The sequence below is a fragment of the Mesoplodon mirus genome (genome assembly GCF_964341445.2).
Source record: "Mesoplodon mirus genome assembly, chromosome: 13".
NCBI lineage: Eukaryota > Metazoa > Chordata > Mammalia > Artiodactyla > Ziphiidae > Mesoplodon > Mesoplodon mirus.
The window spans coordinates 19,972,802-19,987,490 of record NC_138989.1 but is presented as its reverse complement, the minus strand read 5'-3'; the positions used below and the strand labels follow the sequence as shown (position 1 = coordinate 19,987,490).

General features: G+C 49.2%; 1 protein-coding gene across 1 annotated transcript in view; it reads right to left on the bottom strand.

Annotated features, from left to right (window-relative positions):
* The window catches only part of MYO18B (myosin XVIIIB), a 227,522-nt gene that overhangs the window by 163,496 nt on the left and 49,337 nt on the right, over positions 1–14,689 (bottom strand). The window contains exons 12-16 of the mRNA XM_082641570.1: positions 14,157–14,330; positions 10,523–10,613; positions 8,616–8,808; positions 3,275–3,355; positions 840–987 (exon numbers count right to left, since the gene is read on the bottom strand). Coding sequence (XP_082497696.1) covers positions 840–987; positions 3,275–3,355; positions 8,616–8,808; positions 10,523–10,613; positions 14,157–14,330 — 687 coding nt within the window. The remainder of the gene's footprint in view (positions 1–839; positions 988–3,274; positions 3,356–8,615; positions 8,809–10,522; positions 10,614–14,156; positions 14,331–14,689) is intronic.

Sequence of the window (14,689 nt, the reverse complement as noted above, 5' to 3'; positions counted from 1 at the left end):
AAAGTACGAATAGCCGGACTTGAACTTGACGCTGACACGTGCCAAACCCTGTGGTCTCTGATCTCGCTGTCCCAGCTCGAAGTGTCCATCTCGCCTCGCACTTTTCCTCCTGCCAATCCAGCCCATCACCCAGTGCTGGGGACGCTGCCTGCTCGGTACGTCCATAGTCTGCCCACCTCCCCGAGGCAGGCGGCTCCGCTCTCACCTCCCTGGCCTCCTTCCTATCGTGTCTCCACATTGCAGTCTGGGTGAACTTCCTAGGACAGCAATCTGACCATACCCCCCGCTGCCTAGAATCCTTCATCGCTTCTCATTGCTCTTGGGTTAAGACCAACATTTTCTGTAAGGCCTGCAAGGGCTTGAGGTCTGAGCCCAGAGGACATCTCCTGCCTTGTCCTGTACTGCGCTCCCTGCTCTCTGTCAGATTTACCTGCACACCTCTCCCGCTGAGGGCCCCCGGCTCCCAGAGGAATGAGGTCTGCCTGCTGCCCACCACCAAACCCCAGTCTGCCATCTCAGGCTCAGCGGCCACACTTGTGCTTATGTGTTAGCCTGTCATCTCCCCCTGCCCCCGACTCCCCCCAGCAAGGACATGGATCCCATCAGTGTGTTTGCCGCCACATAGAATGGTACCCAGCACACGGTAGCTGCTCAGGACGCTTGAGGAATACATGAACGAATGAACACACAAGTGAATGAAAGCACACCCAGGCATATGCACAGACGTTTCTGCACTCAGACTCCCCAACCCTGCTGTGCAGGTCTTGTCGGGGCTTTGACAAAGACAGATTCTAACCCCAGGCTGGACTCAGCACCCCGCCCCTGACTTGCTCCCTCACCTTCAGCTTCAGCACCTTTCTTCTCAAAGGCGGCAGAGAGGCGCTCGAGCACCACGCCGTCCCCGGAGCCCTCCACCCGGACCTCCTCATCCAGGACCCAGAAGAGGCCCCTGGCATCCTCAGCACCTCCTCCAGCTGGCAAGCGGACCTGGCAGGAGATCAGGATACACTGAGGAGTCCTGATCCCCTGATGGAGGCCAGGCCCGGGTTTCCCTTCCCACCCGTGAGAGTCGGGGGGACCTGCCTCCCAGGCATCACAGGCCTAGATCCACACTCTCTACACCCCACACTCCCACTCACTGCAAGACTCTCAGCGTTGAAGCCACAAAACTAACAGCCTCTTGGTTACCAGAGGTCCAGATCCTGACTCTGTCTTCATTTCCAGGGTGACCTTGGGCAACTTAACTGCACCTCTCTGAGCCTCATTTTTCCTCTTTTGCAAGATGGAGAGTGGTAATACTTTCCTCTGAGGGCCGTCGTGAGGGTTTAATAAGGGCAAGCACTCTGTAAACTACACATCTCTGGCTCCACACAGGCAGCTGGTCTATTTGTGCACAGCCAAACATGAAAGGATTAATCCCATCCACATCACTTCCTCTTAGAAGTCTTTGTTTTTTGGGGGTTTTTTTGTTTTTTTTTGGCAGTATGCGGGCCTCTCACTGTTGTGGCCTCTCCCATTGCGAAGCACAGGCTCCGGACGCGCAGGCTCAGTGGCCATGGCTCACGGGCCTAGCCGCTCCGCGGCATGTGGGATCTTCCCGGACCGGGGCACGAACCCGCATCCCCTGCATCGGCAGGCGGACTCTCAACCACTGCACCACCAGGGAAGCCCGTCTTTGTATTTTTTTAAACTAAAATCTTGAGGGAAAAAAAAAGAAAGTTCCCAAAGCACATGTTAGAGAAGGTGAAGTTGGTTCAGGGGCACAGACGTGGAATTCTAAATCTAGCCCCCAGCTTCAGAGACCATCCAGGCGACCCTGAAGCTTTGCATACGGGAAATTGAAAGAGGCCTGGAGAGTCTGCGGGACTTATCTGAGGGCCCACAGTGGGCTGACACATCTGAAAATGGTGCCAAGTGGTTAAAGTGGGAATGTGATGCATATGATGGCCAACGGTCCCAGTGTGCCTGGGGCCAGGGGCTTCCCAGGACGTAAGGATTTCAGTGCTGAGGCCAGCAAAGGCCCTGGCAAACCAGCACAGTTGGTCACCCTAATTCAGGAGTATTAGTCCACGCCCCACTGAGAGGGGTCCAGAGAGGGGAAGGGACACGTCCAGGGTCACATGGAGAGGCCCAGGGGCAGAAGTGGACCTGGGTCCCTGGTATCCTGAATCTTTACCTTGGCCTTATTTGCTGGGGTTGAAACCTACAGTCAGCCCATCCCCAGAAGGTAGTTGTTCCAGCCACTGCCCAGGCGTCCCGGGGATGCCATGGTCCTTCCCTCCTTGCACTGCCCGGGTGGTCCCTTCAGGCCTGCCCCTCCCAGGTGAGGAAGCAGGACAGGGACGGGGAACCAGCCCGAGAGGTGCCAGCAAGAAGTAGCAGCAGGTGTGAAGGGCCGGCTGGGCTCACAGACTGAGAGAGCTTTGCAGGGGCAGGTACAGCCCGCTGTGAGCCCAGATAAGCCAAGGGACCAGGACAAGGTGTCCAAGTGCAGGAGAAACGCAACCTGCGGGACACCTACTGTGTGCCACACACCCTGTAGGGGCTTTACGTGCCAGATACCACGGGCGTTCACGACAACCCAGGGATACCATCTATCGTTTCCACTTGGGTGATGAGGAAGCTGAGGCTTGGAGAGGTTAAGTGACATGCCCAAGGTCACCAAGATTGGACCGGAGCCCAGCAAGTTCCATGGCCCAAGCACTTTCACACCAAGATGCGCAATGGCCGAGGGCAGCTCTGCAAGACGGTTGAGCATAGGTGCAGATCTGGGGTCAGCACAGTGGGTTCTGGGGCTGGGGAAAGGGAGATAACGACTCAGGTATCCCCCAAACTAAAGCTTGTTTGCCTCCAAGAAGCTCAAGGGCCTGGATCCACCATCGCCCCCGCTCTCCATCCCCCAGGGGCCCCTACTGTCCCAGTCTCTGCTGGGCACAGCACCTTCGTCTGAACACCCCATCTTTCCAGGTGACAGTAGCTGGAGACCACTGGTCACCGGCCCTGGACTCCACTCGGCTCAGACCACAGTCCAGGTGTGGGCGCGTTCTAAGACGCAGACTCAGATTCTCAACCTGATGGGATTTAAATATTCTTTGCCCAGGCCACACCCCCCAGACCAATCAATGCAGAATTGGGGAGTGGGTCCCAGGCGTCAGTGTTTTTAACAATCCCCGGGTCGTGCTAGGTGCAGGCAGCTTTGAGATCTAGTAGCTCAAAGGCTCAAATCTGCCAGGATTTCTAAACAGGCTGTGCGGCATCCGAGAGGCCGTGTTACCTGCGAAGGACTCTGATCCACAGCAGCCACCGTGGTCCCCAGGGACGGCTCCGGGAGGTCAAACTGCACAGGAACATCTTCCTAGAAAGTCACAGAAGTTCAGCATTAGCTCCTCCCATGAGCTGAAGGAGAAGAAACTTCTGAAGGAGCAAAGAAAAGTGAGGACTTCCATCGTCACACCTTGGCCATTTTTTATTATTATTTTTTAATTGTGGTAAGAGTAGACGTGGCATAAAATTTAACATTTAAATCATTTTTAAGTGCACAGTTCATTGGTGTAAAGTACATTCACACTGTTGTGTAACTGTCACCACCATCCATCTCCAAAACGTTTCTCACCTTGCAAAACTCAAACTCTGCACCCATTAAACACCAACTCCCCATTTCCCTCTCCGTATTTCTGTGTCTATGAATCTGACTACTATAAATATCTCATATGAAGAGAATCATACAGGATTTGTCCTTTTGTGACTGGGTTATTGCACACTTAGCGTAATGTCCTCAAGGTTCATCCAGTCGTAGCATGTGTCAGAATTTCCTTCCTTTTTATGGTTGAATAATAGCCCCCTGTGTGAAGAGATCACATTTCTTTATCCATTCATCCACTGATGGACACTTGGGTTGCCTCTACCTTTTGGCTATTACAAACAATACAGCTGTGAACATGGGCATACAAATATCTCTTCGAGACCTTGCTTGAAATTCTTTTGGGTAGATACCCAGAAGTGGAATTGCTGGATCTAATGATAGTTCTATTTTTAATTTTTTGAGAAAACACCATACCGTATTCCACAGCAGCTGCACCATTTTTATTGTGCACAAGGGCTCCAGCTTCTCTACGTCCTCCCCAACACTTCTTACATTTTTAGTCTAGTGGGTGTGAAATGGTATCTCAATGTGGTTCTGATTTGCATTTCCCTGAACTAGTGATGCGGAACATCTTTTCGTGTGTTTATGGACCATCTGTATATCTTCTTTGGAGAAATATCTATTCAACTCCTTTGCCCATTTTTAATCGGGTTTTTTGTTTTGTTTTTTATCATCACCCCTTAGCCTTTGTGTGAGAAGGATACAGACCAGCATCCCAATAACATCCTAATATTGTTCATCCTCAGGGTGGTCAGCAATCATGGTGAGAGCTTTATCAGGAACTGATAATTCAGGGCAAACTTTTCTAATATTTACTGAATACCTAATAAGTGCTGGGCTGAGTGCTGGGTGCTGGATGGAGCAAAAAAAACTATGGATAATAACAGTTGGCATATAAAAGTAACCAGAAATGTCCAGATAATGCTATGCTCAAAGATGTTCATCACAGTGTTGTTTATAACAGCATAAACGTGGAAATAACCCAGATGGCCAAAAGAGAGTTCAGACAGAATCAGACATAACCACAAACATGCATCCTTACTAAGAGCTATGAATGGAGTGAGGAAATGTGAATAACATAATGCTATGAGGAAAAAGACTATAAACTCGTGTGTACAGATGGATGGGAAATCCGTAGAGAAGACCATATATGGAAAAATGGCTGGTATAAGATACAGACAGTGGTAACAGTGGTTGCCTCTGGGTGGTGGGGCTAAAAGAGATTGTGTTTTCTGCTTCTTGACACTTATACGCACTTTCCAGTTTTTAAATAAAAAACATGTTTTACTTTGATCATCAGAAATATGTGAAATACTATGGGAAAAAGAAATATGATGGCTGCTACTATATGTGGAATGCCTAATACAGATTATGCATTTCTTTATCCCACTTCATCAAATGCTCCAAACAGCGCCTTTAGGCAGTACGGTAAAAATGATTGTGAAAATAAGCGCCACCTCTCCCCTTCCCCGTATCCACACTCTCTGTACAGATATGGAAGTTTCTCCCATCAAGAAGTGGACGCCATTTCCCAGCCCTGTGAGTCAGGGCTCAGCCTTGGACTTGCTGTGACTAACTGATTACAGCAGAGGTGACGTTGCCAGTTTCAAGTCTCGGTCCCAAGGGGCCCTGAGCACTCCTGCTTGCTCTCTTGGACCCCTGCCCAGCGCCATGAGAACAGCCTGAGCTAACCTGCTGGAGGACAGGGCACTCCTGGAGCACAGGTGAGTCATCCTAGCCAAAGGGCTGCCTGGATCAGCTCATGGCCAGCTGACCTCCAGACACAGGGGAGAGCCAGCCAAGAGCCATCTACCCAACCTGCCTCTGACCACAGGCACATGCTCTCCCAGCCAAGACCAGAAGAGCTACCTAGGCAACCCAGAGACCTGCAAGCCATAACAAAAGGTTATTTTTTAAGCTACTATGTGTTGGGATAGTTTATTATGCAGAATTATTGTGGGAAATGGTAACTGATACAGGAGTATTGTTATTTCTATTTTACATGTGATGAAAATGAGGTTCAGAGAGGGTGAGTGACTTTCCTAAGGCCACACAGCCAATAAATGACAGAGTTAGGGTGAGAACCCAGGTCTCAGCAATGCCATGTGTTTAAGATTTATTCATATTGATGTTTTCATATTTATTGCTGTGTGGGCTCCAACCAAAGAAATGACCATAATTTTAATACCCATTATCCTACTAATAAACAATATGATCATTTCTAGTATTTTGCCATTAGCACTTGCTGGAGCCAAAGGGGTCCCCTTCAGGGAGGAAGGAGGGAGCAGATGCTAGGGGGCGTCTGGGGTGCTGGCGATGTTCTCTCCTTTTATCCTGGGTGGTAGCTGCAATGAGTGTGCATGGTTGGACAAATTCACTAAGCTGTACACTTCTGAGTCAGGCACTTATTTGTGTAAATGTTATAGTTCAAAAAAATTTTTTTAAGTATAAGTAAAGGAGGGCAGGCAGGGACGTGCCTGTACAGGTTTCCCGGTTCACATATACAGAGTTTCTCCAGGGGGCCTCCTAGAAAAGGAACCGTATCTTCACCTTTCCTAGATGCTCCCACATTATGATCCAAAAGGTGTGCAAACCCACTATTTTCACCCACAAGTGGGCACGAAGGCCCTTCCACGGGGAAGATGCAAACTAAATGTTGGAAGAGGATTCAGCTTGGGTACGTGGGCGAGGAGGAAGAGGTCAGCGCAAACAAGGGACAGCGGTGGGAGCGAGGCCTGGGGAACCCCAAGTTCTGGACTGTAAGGGGCAGGGGCCGTGGCTGGAGGCTGGGCTGTAGAGAGAGACGGGGGAGCAGCAGAGGCCCAGGAGCCAGGCCTGCAGTTTGGGTTTTAATCATCGACGGACCAGACAGGATGAAGCTAAAACCTACCAGAGGACCAGTCGACCACCCCCTCCCCTGCCCCGCCCAGCCTCACGCCCTCACTGAGCCCCTGCGAAGGCCCCGCCCCAGCTCAAAATGGATTAAAGACCTAAATGTAAGGCCAGACACTATCAAACTCTTCGAGGAAAACATAGGCAGAACACTCTATGACATAAATCACAGCAAGATCCTTTTTGACCCACCTCCTAGAGAAATGGAAATAAAGACAAAAATAAACACATGGGACCTAATGAAACTTAAAAGCTTTTGCACAGCAAAGGAAACCATAAACAAGACCAAAAGACAACCCTCAGAATGGGAGAAAATATTTGCAAATGAAGCAACTGACAAAGGATTCATCTCCAAAATTTATAAGCAGCTCATGCGGCTCAATAACAAAAAAACAAACAACCCAATCCAAAAATGGGCAGAAGACCTAAATAGACATTTCTCCACAGAAGATATACAGATTGCCAACAAACACATGAAAGGATGCTCAACATCTTTACTCATTAGAGAAATGTAAATCAAAACTACAATGAGATATCATCTCACACCAGTCAGAATGGCCATCATCAAAAAATGTAGAAACAATAAATGCTGGAGAGGGTGTGGAAAAAAGGAAACACTCTTGCACTGCTGGTGGGAATGTGAATTGGTACAGCCACTATGGAGAACAGTATGGAGGTTCCTTAAAAAACTACAAATAAAACTACCATATGACCCAGCAATCCCACTACTGGGCATATACCCTGAGAAAACCATAATTCAAAAAGAGGCATGTACCAAAATGTTCATAGCAGCCCTATTTACAATAGCCTGGAGATGGAAACAACCTAAGTGTCCATCATCGGATGAATGGGTAAAGAAGATGTGGCACATATATACAATGGAATATTACTCAGCCATAAAAAGAAATGAAATTGAGCTATTTGTAATGAGGTGGATAGACCTAGAATCTGTTATACAGAGTGAAGTAAGTCAGAAAGAGAAAGACAAATACTGTATGCTGACACATATATATGGAATTTAAGAAAAAAAAATGTCATGAAGAACATAGGAGTAAGACAGGAATAGACACAGACCTACTAGAGAATGGACTTGAGGATATGGGGAGGGGGAAGGGTAAGCTGTGAAAATAATAATAATAATAAAAATATTTGCTGAAGAAGAAAAAAAAAAGAAGAAAACTATCAGTAATCATGAAAAACTCATTCAAAGAAAATCACTTAAAGCAAATTCAGTAGTGATCACTGAAAGACTGATTATAACTATTTATTGATTTTATCTTCCATACTTACTTTTTACCTTCCCTCTGACCACCAAAACTGATATACAAATTGAATGCTTTCAAAATATAGATAATAACAGATCTATGATTCAAATGAACAGTATTTTGTGTTATAGGCAGTGAATAAATTTTTATGTGCCCTCATTTAAAAATGAGACGACTAAATGACAACTGTATGAAGCTCTATGAGACAACTATGTGAAAGTGATGAACATCAGTCCCCAGTGGTATGGGCAAGAGAGCTAACCGTGTGCATGAGTGCTGTCAGCAGAGCAATGACTCAGTCCTGGGCTCGGAAACTTAAGAGTCCTACAGATATATCAAGGTAACTGCAACCTCGTTGGAAAATAATAATTAACAACACTTAACTGTCCCTCCCCGAGTAGTTTACAGTAGGGGAAACTATTCACATAGGAATAGTGAGATTAAATTGAATTATAGGGGGAAAAAGGGCTCTAGGCCATTGTCCTACCAAAGTCCCTTCACCATGAATTATCTTGAGTTCTTGGAGTCCAAAGATCTTTGGGGTGTGAACTGGTATGTTTTAAGTGAGTAACGCAAATTAGGAAGTGGTTATGTATTTGTATTTTACAGAGTGACACATTTTTTTTGGCGGGGGGTGGATAAGGGTATATCAAAACATCCAGTTTTTATAAGAAATATAAGCACATTTATGAAAACAAAAAAATAAAAAAATAAAAAACCTACCAGAGGACCAGTCGACCACCCCCTCCCCTGCCCCGCCCAGCCTCACGCCCTCACTGAGCCCCTTCGAAGGCCCCGCCCCAACCCAGCCATACCTCCCGGAATCGCTCCAGCGTTGAGACAAAGGTCCGCTGGTAGAAAAGCAGCTGCAAGCGCTCATGAGCGTAATTGTGGCACAGCTCCTCAAAGGTGGCGGCCCGGTCTTTGCCCTGGTGCCGGGGGTTCTGAAAGCCTGGGGAGTCCACCACCATGATGGAGGCCATGGAGAGGTGGTGGGAGGAGAAGGATCTGGGGGGAAAGGAGAGGGGCCCTGAGAGGATATGGACTCTTAAAACCCCGCTGGTCCAAGCCTCCCACACCCCTGCATCACAGAGATGGAGAAACCAGAGCAGCACGCTGGGCGGGTCTGCAAATCCAGCAGATCTCACCACTTGCAGGCTGTGTGACCTTGGGAAAGTTACTTAACCTCTCTGAGCGTGGGTTCCCCCCACTGTCAAATGGTGGTAGGAATGAGTAGGATGACCCCAGGGGATGCAGTAAGAAGAGAAGGAGTTGAAGTATGGAAAGTGCCTCCCATGGACACCGCAGGTCTTCAGGAAACGTGCTCTCTACCAGGCCCAGAGTGGAGAAATGACTTGCTTAAGGTCGCACCACAAATTGGCTATAAAGTTAGGACTAGAGTCTCCTTTTTTTGCTTAGTGATATGCTGCTATAGAAAAACAATTTTGTTCAGTGCCTGCCTCAGTTTACAAAGATCTCTCAAGTCATCACCTCCTTGGAGCCTCTTGACAAATCTATCAGGGGTACAGAGAAGGGATTATTCACATCAAAAAGCAGGAGTTAAGAGACTCTGGAGAAAGTCACATGGGGGCTCCAACCCCTGCTCAGCCACGGAGGGGCTGTGTGTCTTGGGAGAGTTGCCTGACCTCTCTGAAACTCAGCTGTGAAAGGGCTAATGATGGAGATGAACTTAGAAGGCTGTTGGGAGGGTTGGATGTGATAAGATATCCACGGCTCTGAACGTGGTAAAGCGGTAAGTGTTTTCTGCTATTATTGTCCTTAGCGTGACCAGCTATACACTTTGGAGGGCCCTTAGTTTGAACCTGAGCTCTTTGCTGTTATTTGCTGAGGTTTTCCATCTGTAAAATGGTGCCAATAAGATCAGCCACCACATAGACATGCATGAAGATTAAATCAGTTAATGTTCAGAAAGCCAGACGCCTGCTAGGTACTCATAAACGTAAGGATAGTGGGTATCGTTATCCCCAATACACCCATTTTATGGAGGCGGGCTCCCAGAACCAACCAGGCAGCAGCCACCCTCTGCAGGCTGAAGCAGCCGCCCTCCACTGGCAGGTCCCCAATAAATCCTTCTTCCCCTAAGCACGCATGATCCCCCTGGTTTCTAGATAATGTGTCTGTGGTCTCAGAGGGTAATTACTCCAGCACCATGAGAGGGAGCCGATTCTGTGTCTGTGAAGAACCCCACTTGCACTGTTGCTACACATCAGCCTCATCCCCTTAACAGGATGTCAGAAGCCTAATTACGCCTCCTGCTTTCACAGAGGAGGGAGGGAAGCCCTTGCCCCAGCTCTGGTTTGGCCTCACTGGAACTGCTTAAAGATTTCCCGGCGGTACTACCTGCAGATACCTGCAGTATTTTATGATCACGATTAGGAAGAGTTGCTTACAGACACTATTTCTTTTTTACTTTGTTTAATTTTTTATTGATTTCTTTTAATCCTTACAGTGACCCTGAGGAAAGAGCCATTTTTACAGATGCAGAAGGGGAGGTCAGAGAGGTGAACTGATGTGCCGAAGTCACACAGCCCACGGGTGGCCAAGGTGGAATTTAAACCCAGCACCATAAGACACGGCTCAACAAGCCCCTCTCCAGCTCAACAAAAGCCCACTCTGCTAAACTCCCCAGACTCCCCGGGTTTGGGCTTGTTCATACACTGCAAACAGGCCACCTCTGTAACCGGGAAAAGGTTGCCATTACCTGTTGATGAGTGAGACCACGGCGGCAAAGACCTCTTGGTACAGGCCTGAGGCCATGCCCTCCACACACTCCACTCCTGTCATCTTGAGCCCTACAGTGGGGAAGAGGGGCAGGTTGGCATCCCGTGGTCAGGACCATGCCTGGGGCCAAGGTCGTCGCTCCAATGCCATCACTACTGGCCTTAGCACATCTTCCCCAACCGCGCACACACACGTCCCCCTACTGCTGAAATTACTTACGTTCTTAGGATCAAGTTCAAGTGTCCTATACCAAGTCTTCCACGGTCCTGTGTAACCTGGCCCGACCTTCCTAACCTCCATTGTGATCTCCTGCTCAACCCTCAGGGCTCAACCCAACATCACCTCCTCAGGGAAGCCTGCCTTGACCACCACCACCACCCCATTAAGCCAATTCCCAGGTCTACCTTGTTTTTTTGAAAATTTTATTTATTTTTCACACTGAAGTAATGATTGACATACCAAAGAACCTGTACATTTTTAATGTATACATCCCGATGAGTTTGAAGTATACACCCGTGACACCATCACCATAAGCACACCACAAACATAACCATCACCTCTAAAATTTTCTTCCCTCCTTTTGTGTGTGTGTGTGCATGTCTGTGCGTGCGCACGCGTGAGATAGGCACTTTTAACATAAGATTAACAAATTTTTTTTTTTTTTTTTTTTTTGCAGTATGCGGGCCTCTCACTGTCGTGGCTTCTCCCATTGCAGAGCACAGGCTCCGGACGCACAGGCTCAGCGGCCATGGCTCACGGGCCCAGCCGCTCCGCGGCATGTGGGATCTTCCCGGACCGGGGCACAAACCCGTGTTCCCTGCATCGGCAGGCGGATGCCCAACCACTGTGCCACCAGGGAAGCCCAACAAAATTTTAAGTATAGAATATGGTATTGTTAATTACAGGGACTTTGCTGTACAGTAGAGATATTCATCTACTGATCATTTTACTCATCTACCCTCTAGGATTTATTCATCTTGCAGAAATAAAACTATGTGCCCTTTGATCAAAATGTCCCATTTCCCCCTCCTTCCACCACCCTGGTAACCACCATTCTACTCTCTGCCTCTATGAGTTTGACTTTTTGAGATTTCTGATGTGAGTAGTGTATTATTCAATAGTAAAAAAAAAAAAAAAAAAAAAAGAAGGAAATCCTGCCATTTGCTACACCACGGATGAACTTGGAGGACGTCATGCCAAGTGAAGTGAACCGGACACAGGCGGACGGATCTACCCTGATTTTACAGCACTGAGCACAGTACACCTGCACTTCGTGGTTCTTTTGTTGACCTGCGTCTCCCCCGCCCCGCCACCCAGGCAGGGAGCGCCCTGAGGACGAGGACTACCTCTGGGTGTGCTGGCTCCAAATCCCCACTTCCTGACACGTAGTAGTTACTCAGTAAATATCTGTTGTTCCCTCTTTCTAGAGGGAAATTTGGCAATTTTATAGGAGAAGCCATAACATATTCATATACTTGGACTTAGTAACTTCACTCTTAGGATTTTATTCTAATGAAATAATTCAGAGAAACAAAGACGTCTAAGTAGTATGTATGTTCTCCCAATTGTTGCGTAAATTGGCAAAAAAAAAAAATCACTTTTTTTTTTTTTTTTTTTGCGGTACGCAGGCCTCTCACTGTTGTGGCCTCTCCCGTTGCGGAGCACAGGCTCCGGACGCGCAGGCCCAGTGGCCATGGCTCACGGGCCCAGCCACTCCACGGCATGTGGGATCTTCCCGGACCGGGGCACGAACCCTTGTCCCCTGCATTGGCAGGCGGACTCTCAACCACTCCACCACCAGGGAAGCCCAAAAAATCACTTTTTTGAGACAACCTGAACATCCAACAATAGGAAATGGGTTAGATAATTTGTAGTCCATCCATACAAAGGAATACTTAAAGTCAGGTCTAGAAGAATATTGAATGAGATGGAAAAGTGCCTGCCTATAGTGTTAGGAGGAATAAAAAAAAGCTTAGAAAATTATTATAATGGCAGCCCCAATTTTGTATAAACACACATGCTGGTCCCATTAGAACAGCCAGCCTTGATTAGGGGTCACTGAGCAAAGCGGGATGAGTGGAGGGCTCAGATCATAAATACTGACCCTTAGGTTTTGGTTCCATCCACAGAATTGGAAACACAATTTCCAAATCTGCACGCACTAGTGTCTAGAGAAACAGTTCTGCTTGTACATTCCAGGCAGCCCACTGCAACCCCAAAGCATTTCCCGTCCCTGCTTTAACTCTGCCCCCAACCTGGGTCGTTGCTAGGCAACCCACAGCCTCCCAGCATCTCTCTTAAGCTTGCCGGCCCCCTGCCTGCTTAATGTCTACCCTTGAGACCTCAGCTTCACCAAGCAGCGTGTGCACGCATCTGTGCTTTTGTGTGTGTGTGTGTGTATGTGCACTGTGTGCATGTGATGGTGCGCGCACATGCATGTATGCGCATGCCTGTGCATGGTATGTGTGTGCGCCTGTACGTGTGTGTCTGTGTCCGAGAGGAGGTATAACCATTAAGCAGACCCCAGCTTACACCAGAGCACAGACCTGGAAGGCAGTGGAGTCTCAGTGACATCAGCCATCAGGCTGAAGTCCCTGGCAGGTGGAGCAGCCACGGGGATCCGAGGGGCCTCTAAGAGAAGGACCCTCAAACCACAGTTCCAAACAGTGCTACCCACTAAGCCCAGACTCTGTGGTCTCTGGGAGAGCTTCTCTTAGAGAGTTTTCAGTGAACCCTGGGGCTCCAAGGGGTCCCTCTGCCCTCACCTTCTGCAGCCAAAGCACCTGGCTGCAGAGGCTGCAGACTTGGGACTCAGCAGACCTCACTCTTAACAGGTGCAGTACAAAGCTCCTGTTTTTCCCCCGGGTCTTTTCAAGCACCCCCATTCCTCCTGCTGCTCATGCCAAAGTCCTATAAGGTGTCCTGGCCCCCTGCTTCCACCTAGGGCCCATGCCATCAGCTCTAACTGTAAACTAGACCTTGAACTGGTCCACCTCATCCCATCTGTTCCCACCTCCATCACCTCACCAAGGTGACTTGTACCCATTCCCACTCATTCCCTCATCTTCCTCCAGGCTGAGCTTCATGAAGAATACAACAAATCATGCCATTCCCCTGCCTGTGTGCCTCCATGGCTTCCCTTGGTCTGAGCAGAAAACCCCTAGTTTACAGACTATTGTGTGAGCTGACCCCAGTGAGCTCTCCAACCTTATTTACTGTCCTCCCAGCTGGGCCAACCATCCTGCCCTTATTTCTGTTCCTCAAACTGGAAGGTGGGTCTTCTGCCTACAGCGTAGGGGCTCAGCAAATACAACATCCACTGGAAGCGCGCTGGTCCCTTGGCACCATCCACAACGTCCCCTCTTTGCAGCATAGGGCCCCCTCCTGGGTTTCAGCAGCCTTTGAACCCTGGGCAGAGCTACCTATCTGACCATAAGCACCGCGCCAGAAGGAGCCAAGTCCATTTCCAGGGGGGTGGCTTCCCTTGCACCTAGAAGGTCTGCACACCACAGACCCTCAGGAAGTCCTCGATGGATGGTGAAAGGGTGCTGGTGTGTCCCCAGGGGCCGGCCCCGCGGGGATGCAGCCCACCCAGAGGGGCAGCAGCGTGGTACCTGAGCCGGCCTCCTCACCCTCCGGGTCCCGGCGGCTCGGCCCAGACGTCATGCGCTCGATGATCTGCCGCAGGTGGTGCTTGAAGGTGGCCGTGTTCAGCTCCTCGTACTCGCAGCCCAGGGCCTCTGCCGCGTGGCTGGCCGACTCGAAGCGCATGAACTGCTTCCGGCCCACTGTGCAGGGGACAGAGCAGGAGGAGGGTGGTGAGGTCCTGGGCGGGTGGTGGGCGGGCATCCAAGAACACCTCGGAGAATCTCGCCACCTCCCACCCTCAGCAAGAGCCTGAACAACTGCCCAGGCCTGGGACCCCAGCTGATGGCCCTGGGCAGGAGACGCTTTCCCAAGAGACATGTTTGTCCCATTTCCCTGCCATCTGCATTGCTCACTTTCCCAAAGCAATTAAAAATACCATGGGGAACACTCTAAACGTGGGACTGGGGAATGGTAAGAGTATGACTTACCCACCCACATATCCACTTACCTATCCATCCACCACCCCGCCACCCACTGACCTAGCCACTCAGCTACCCAC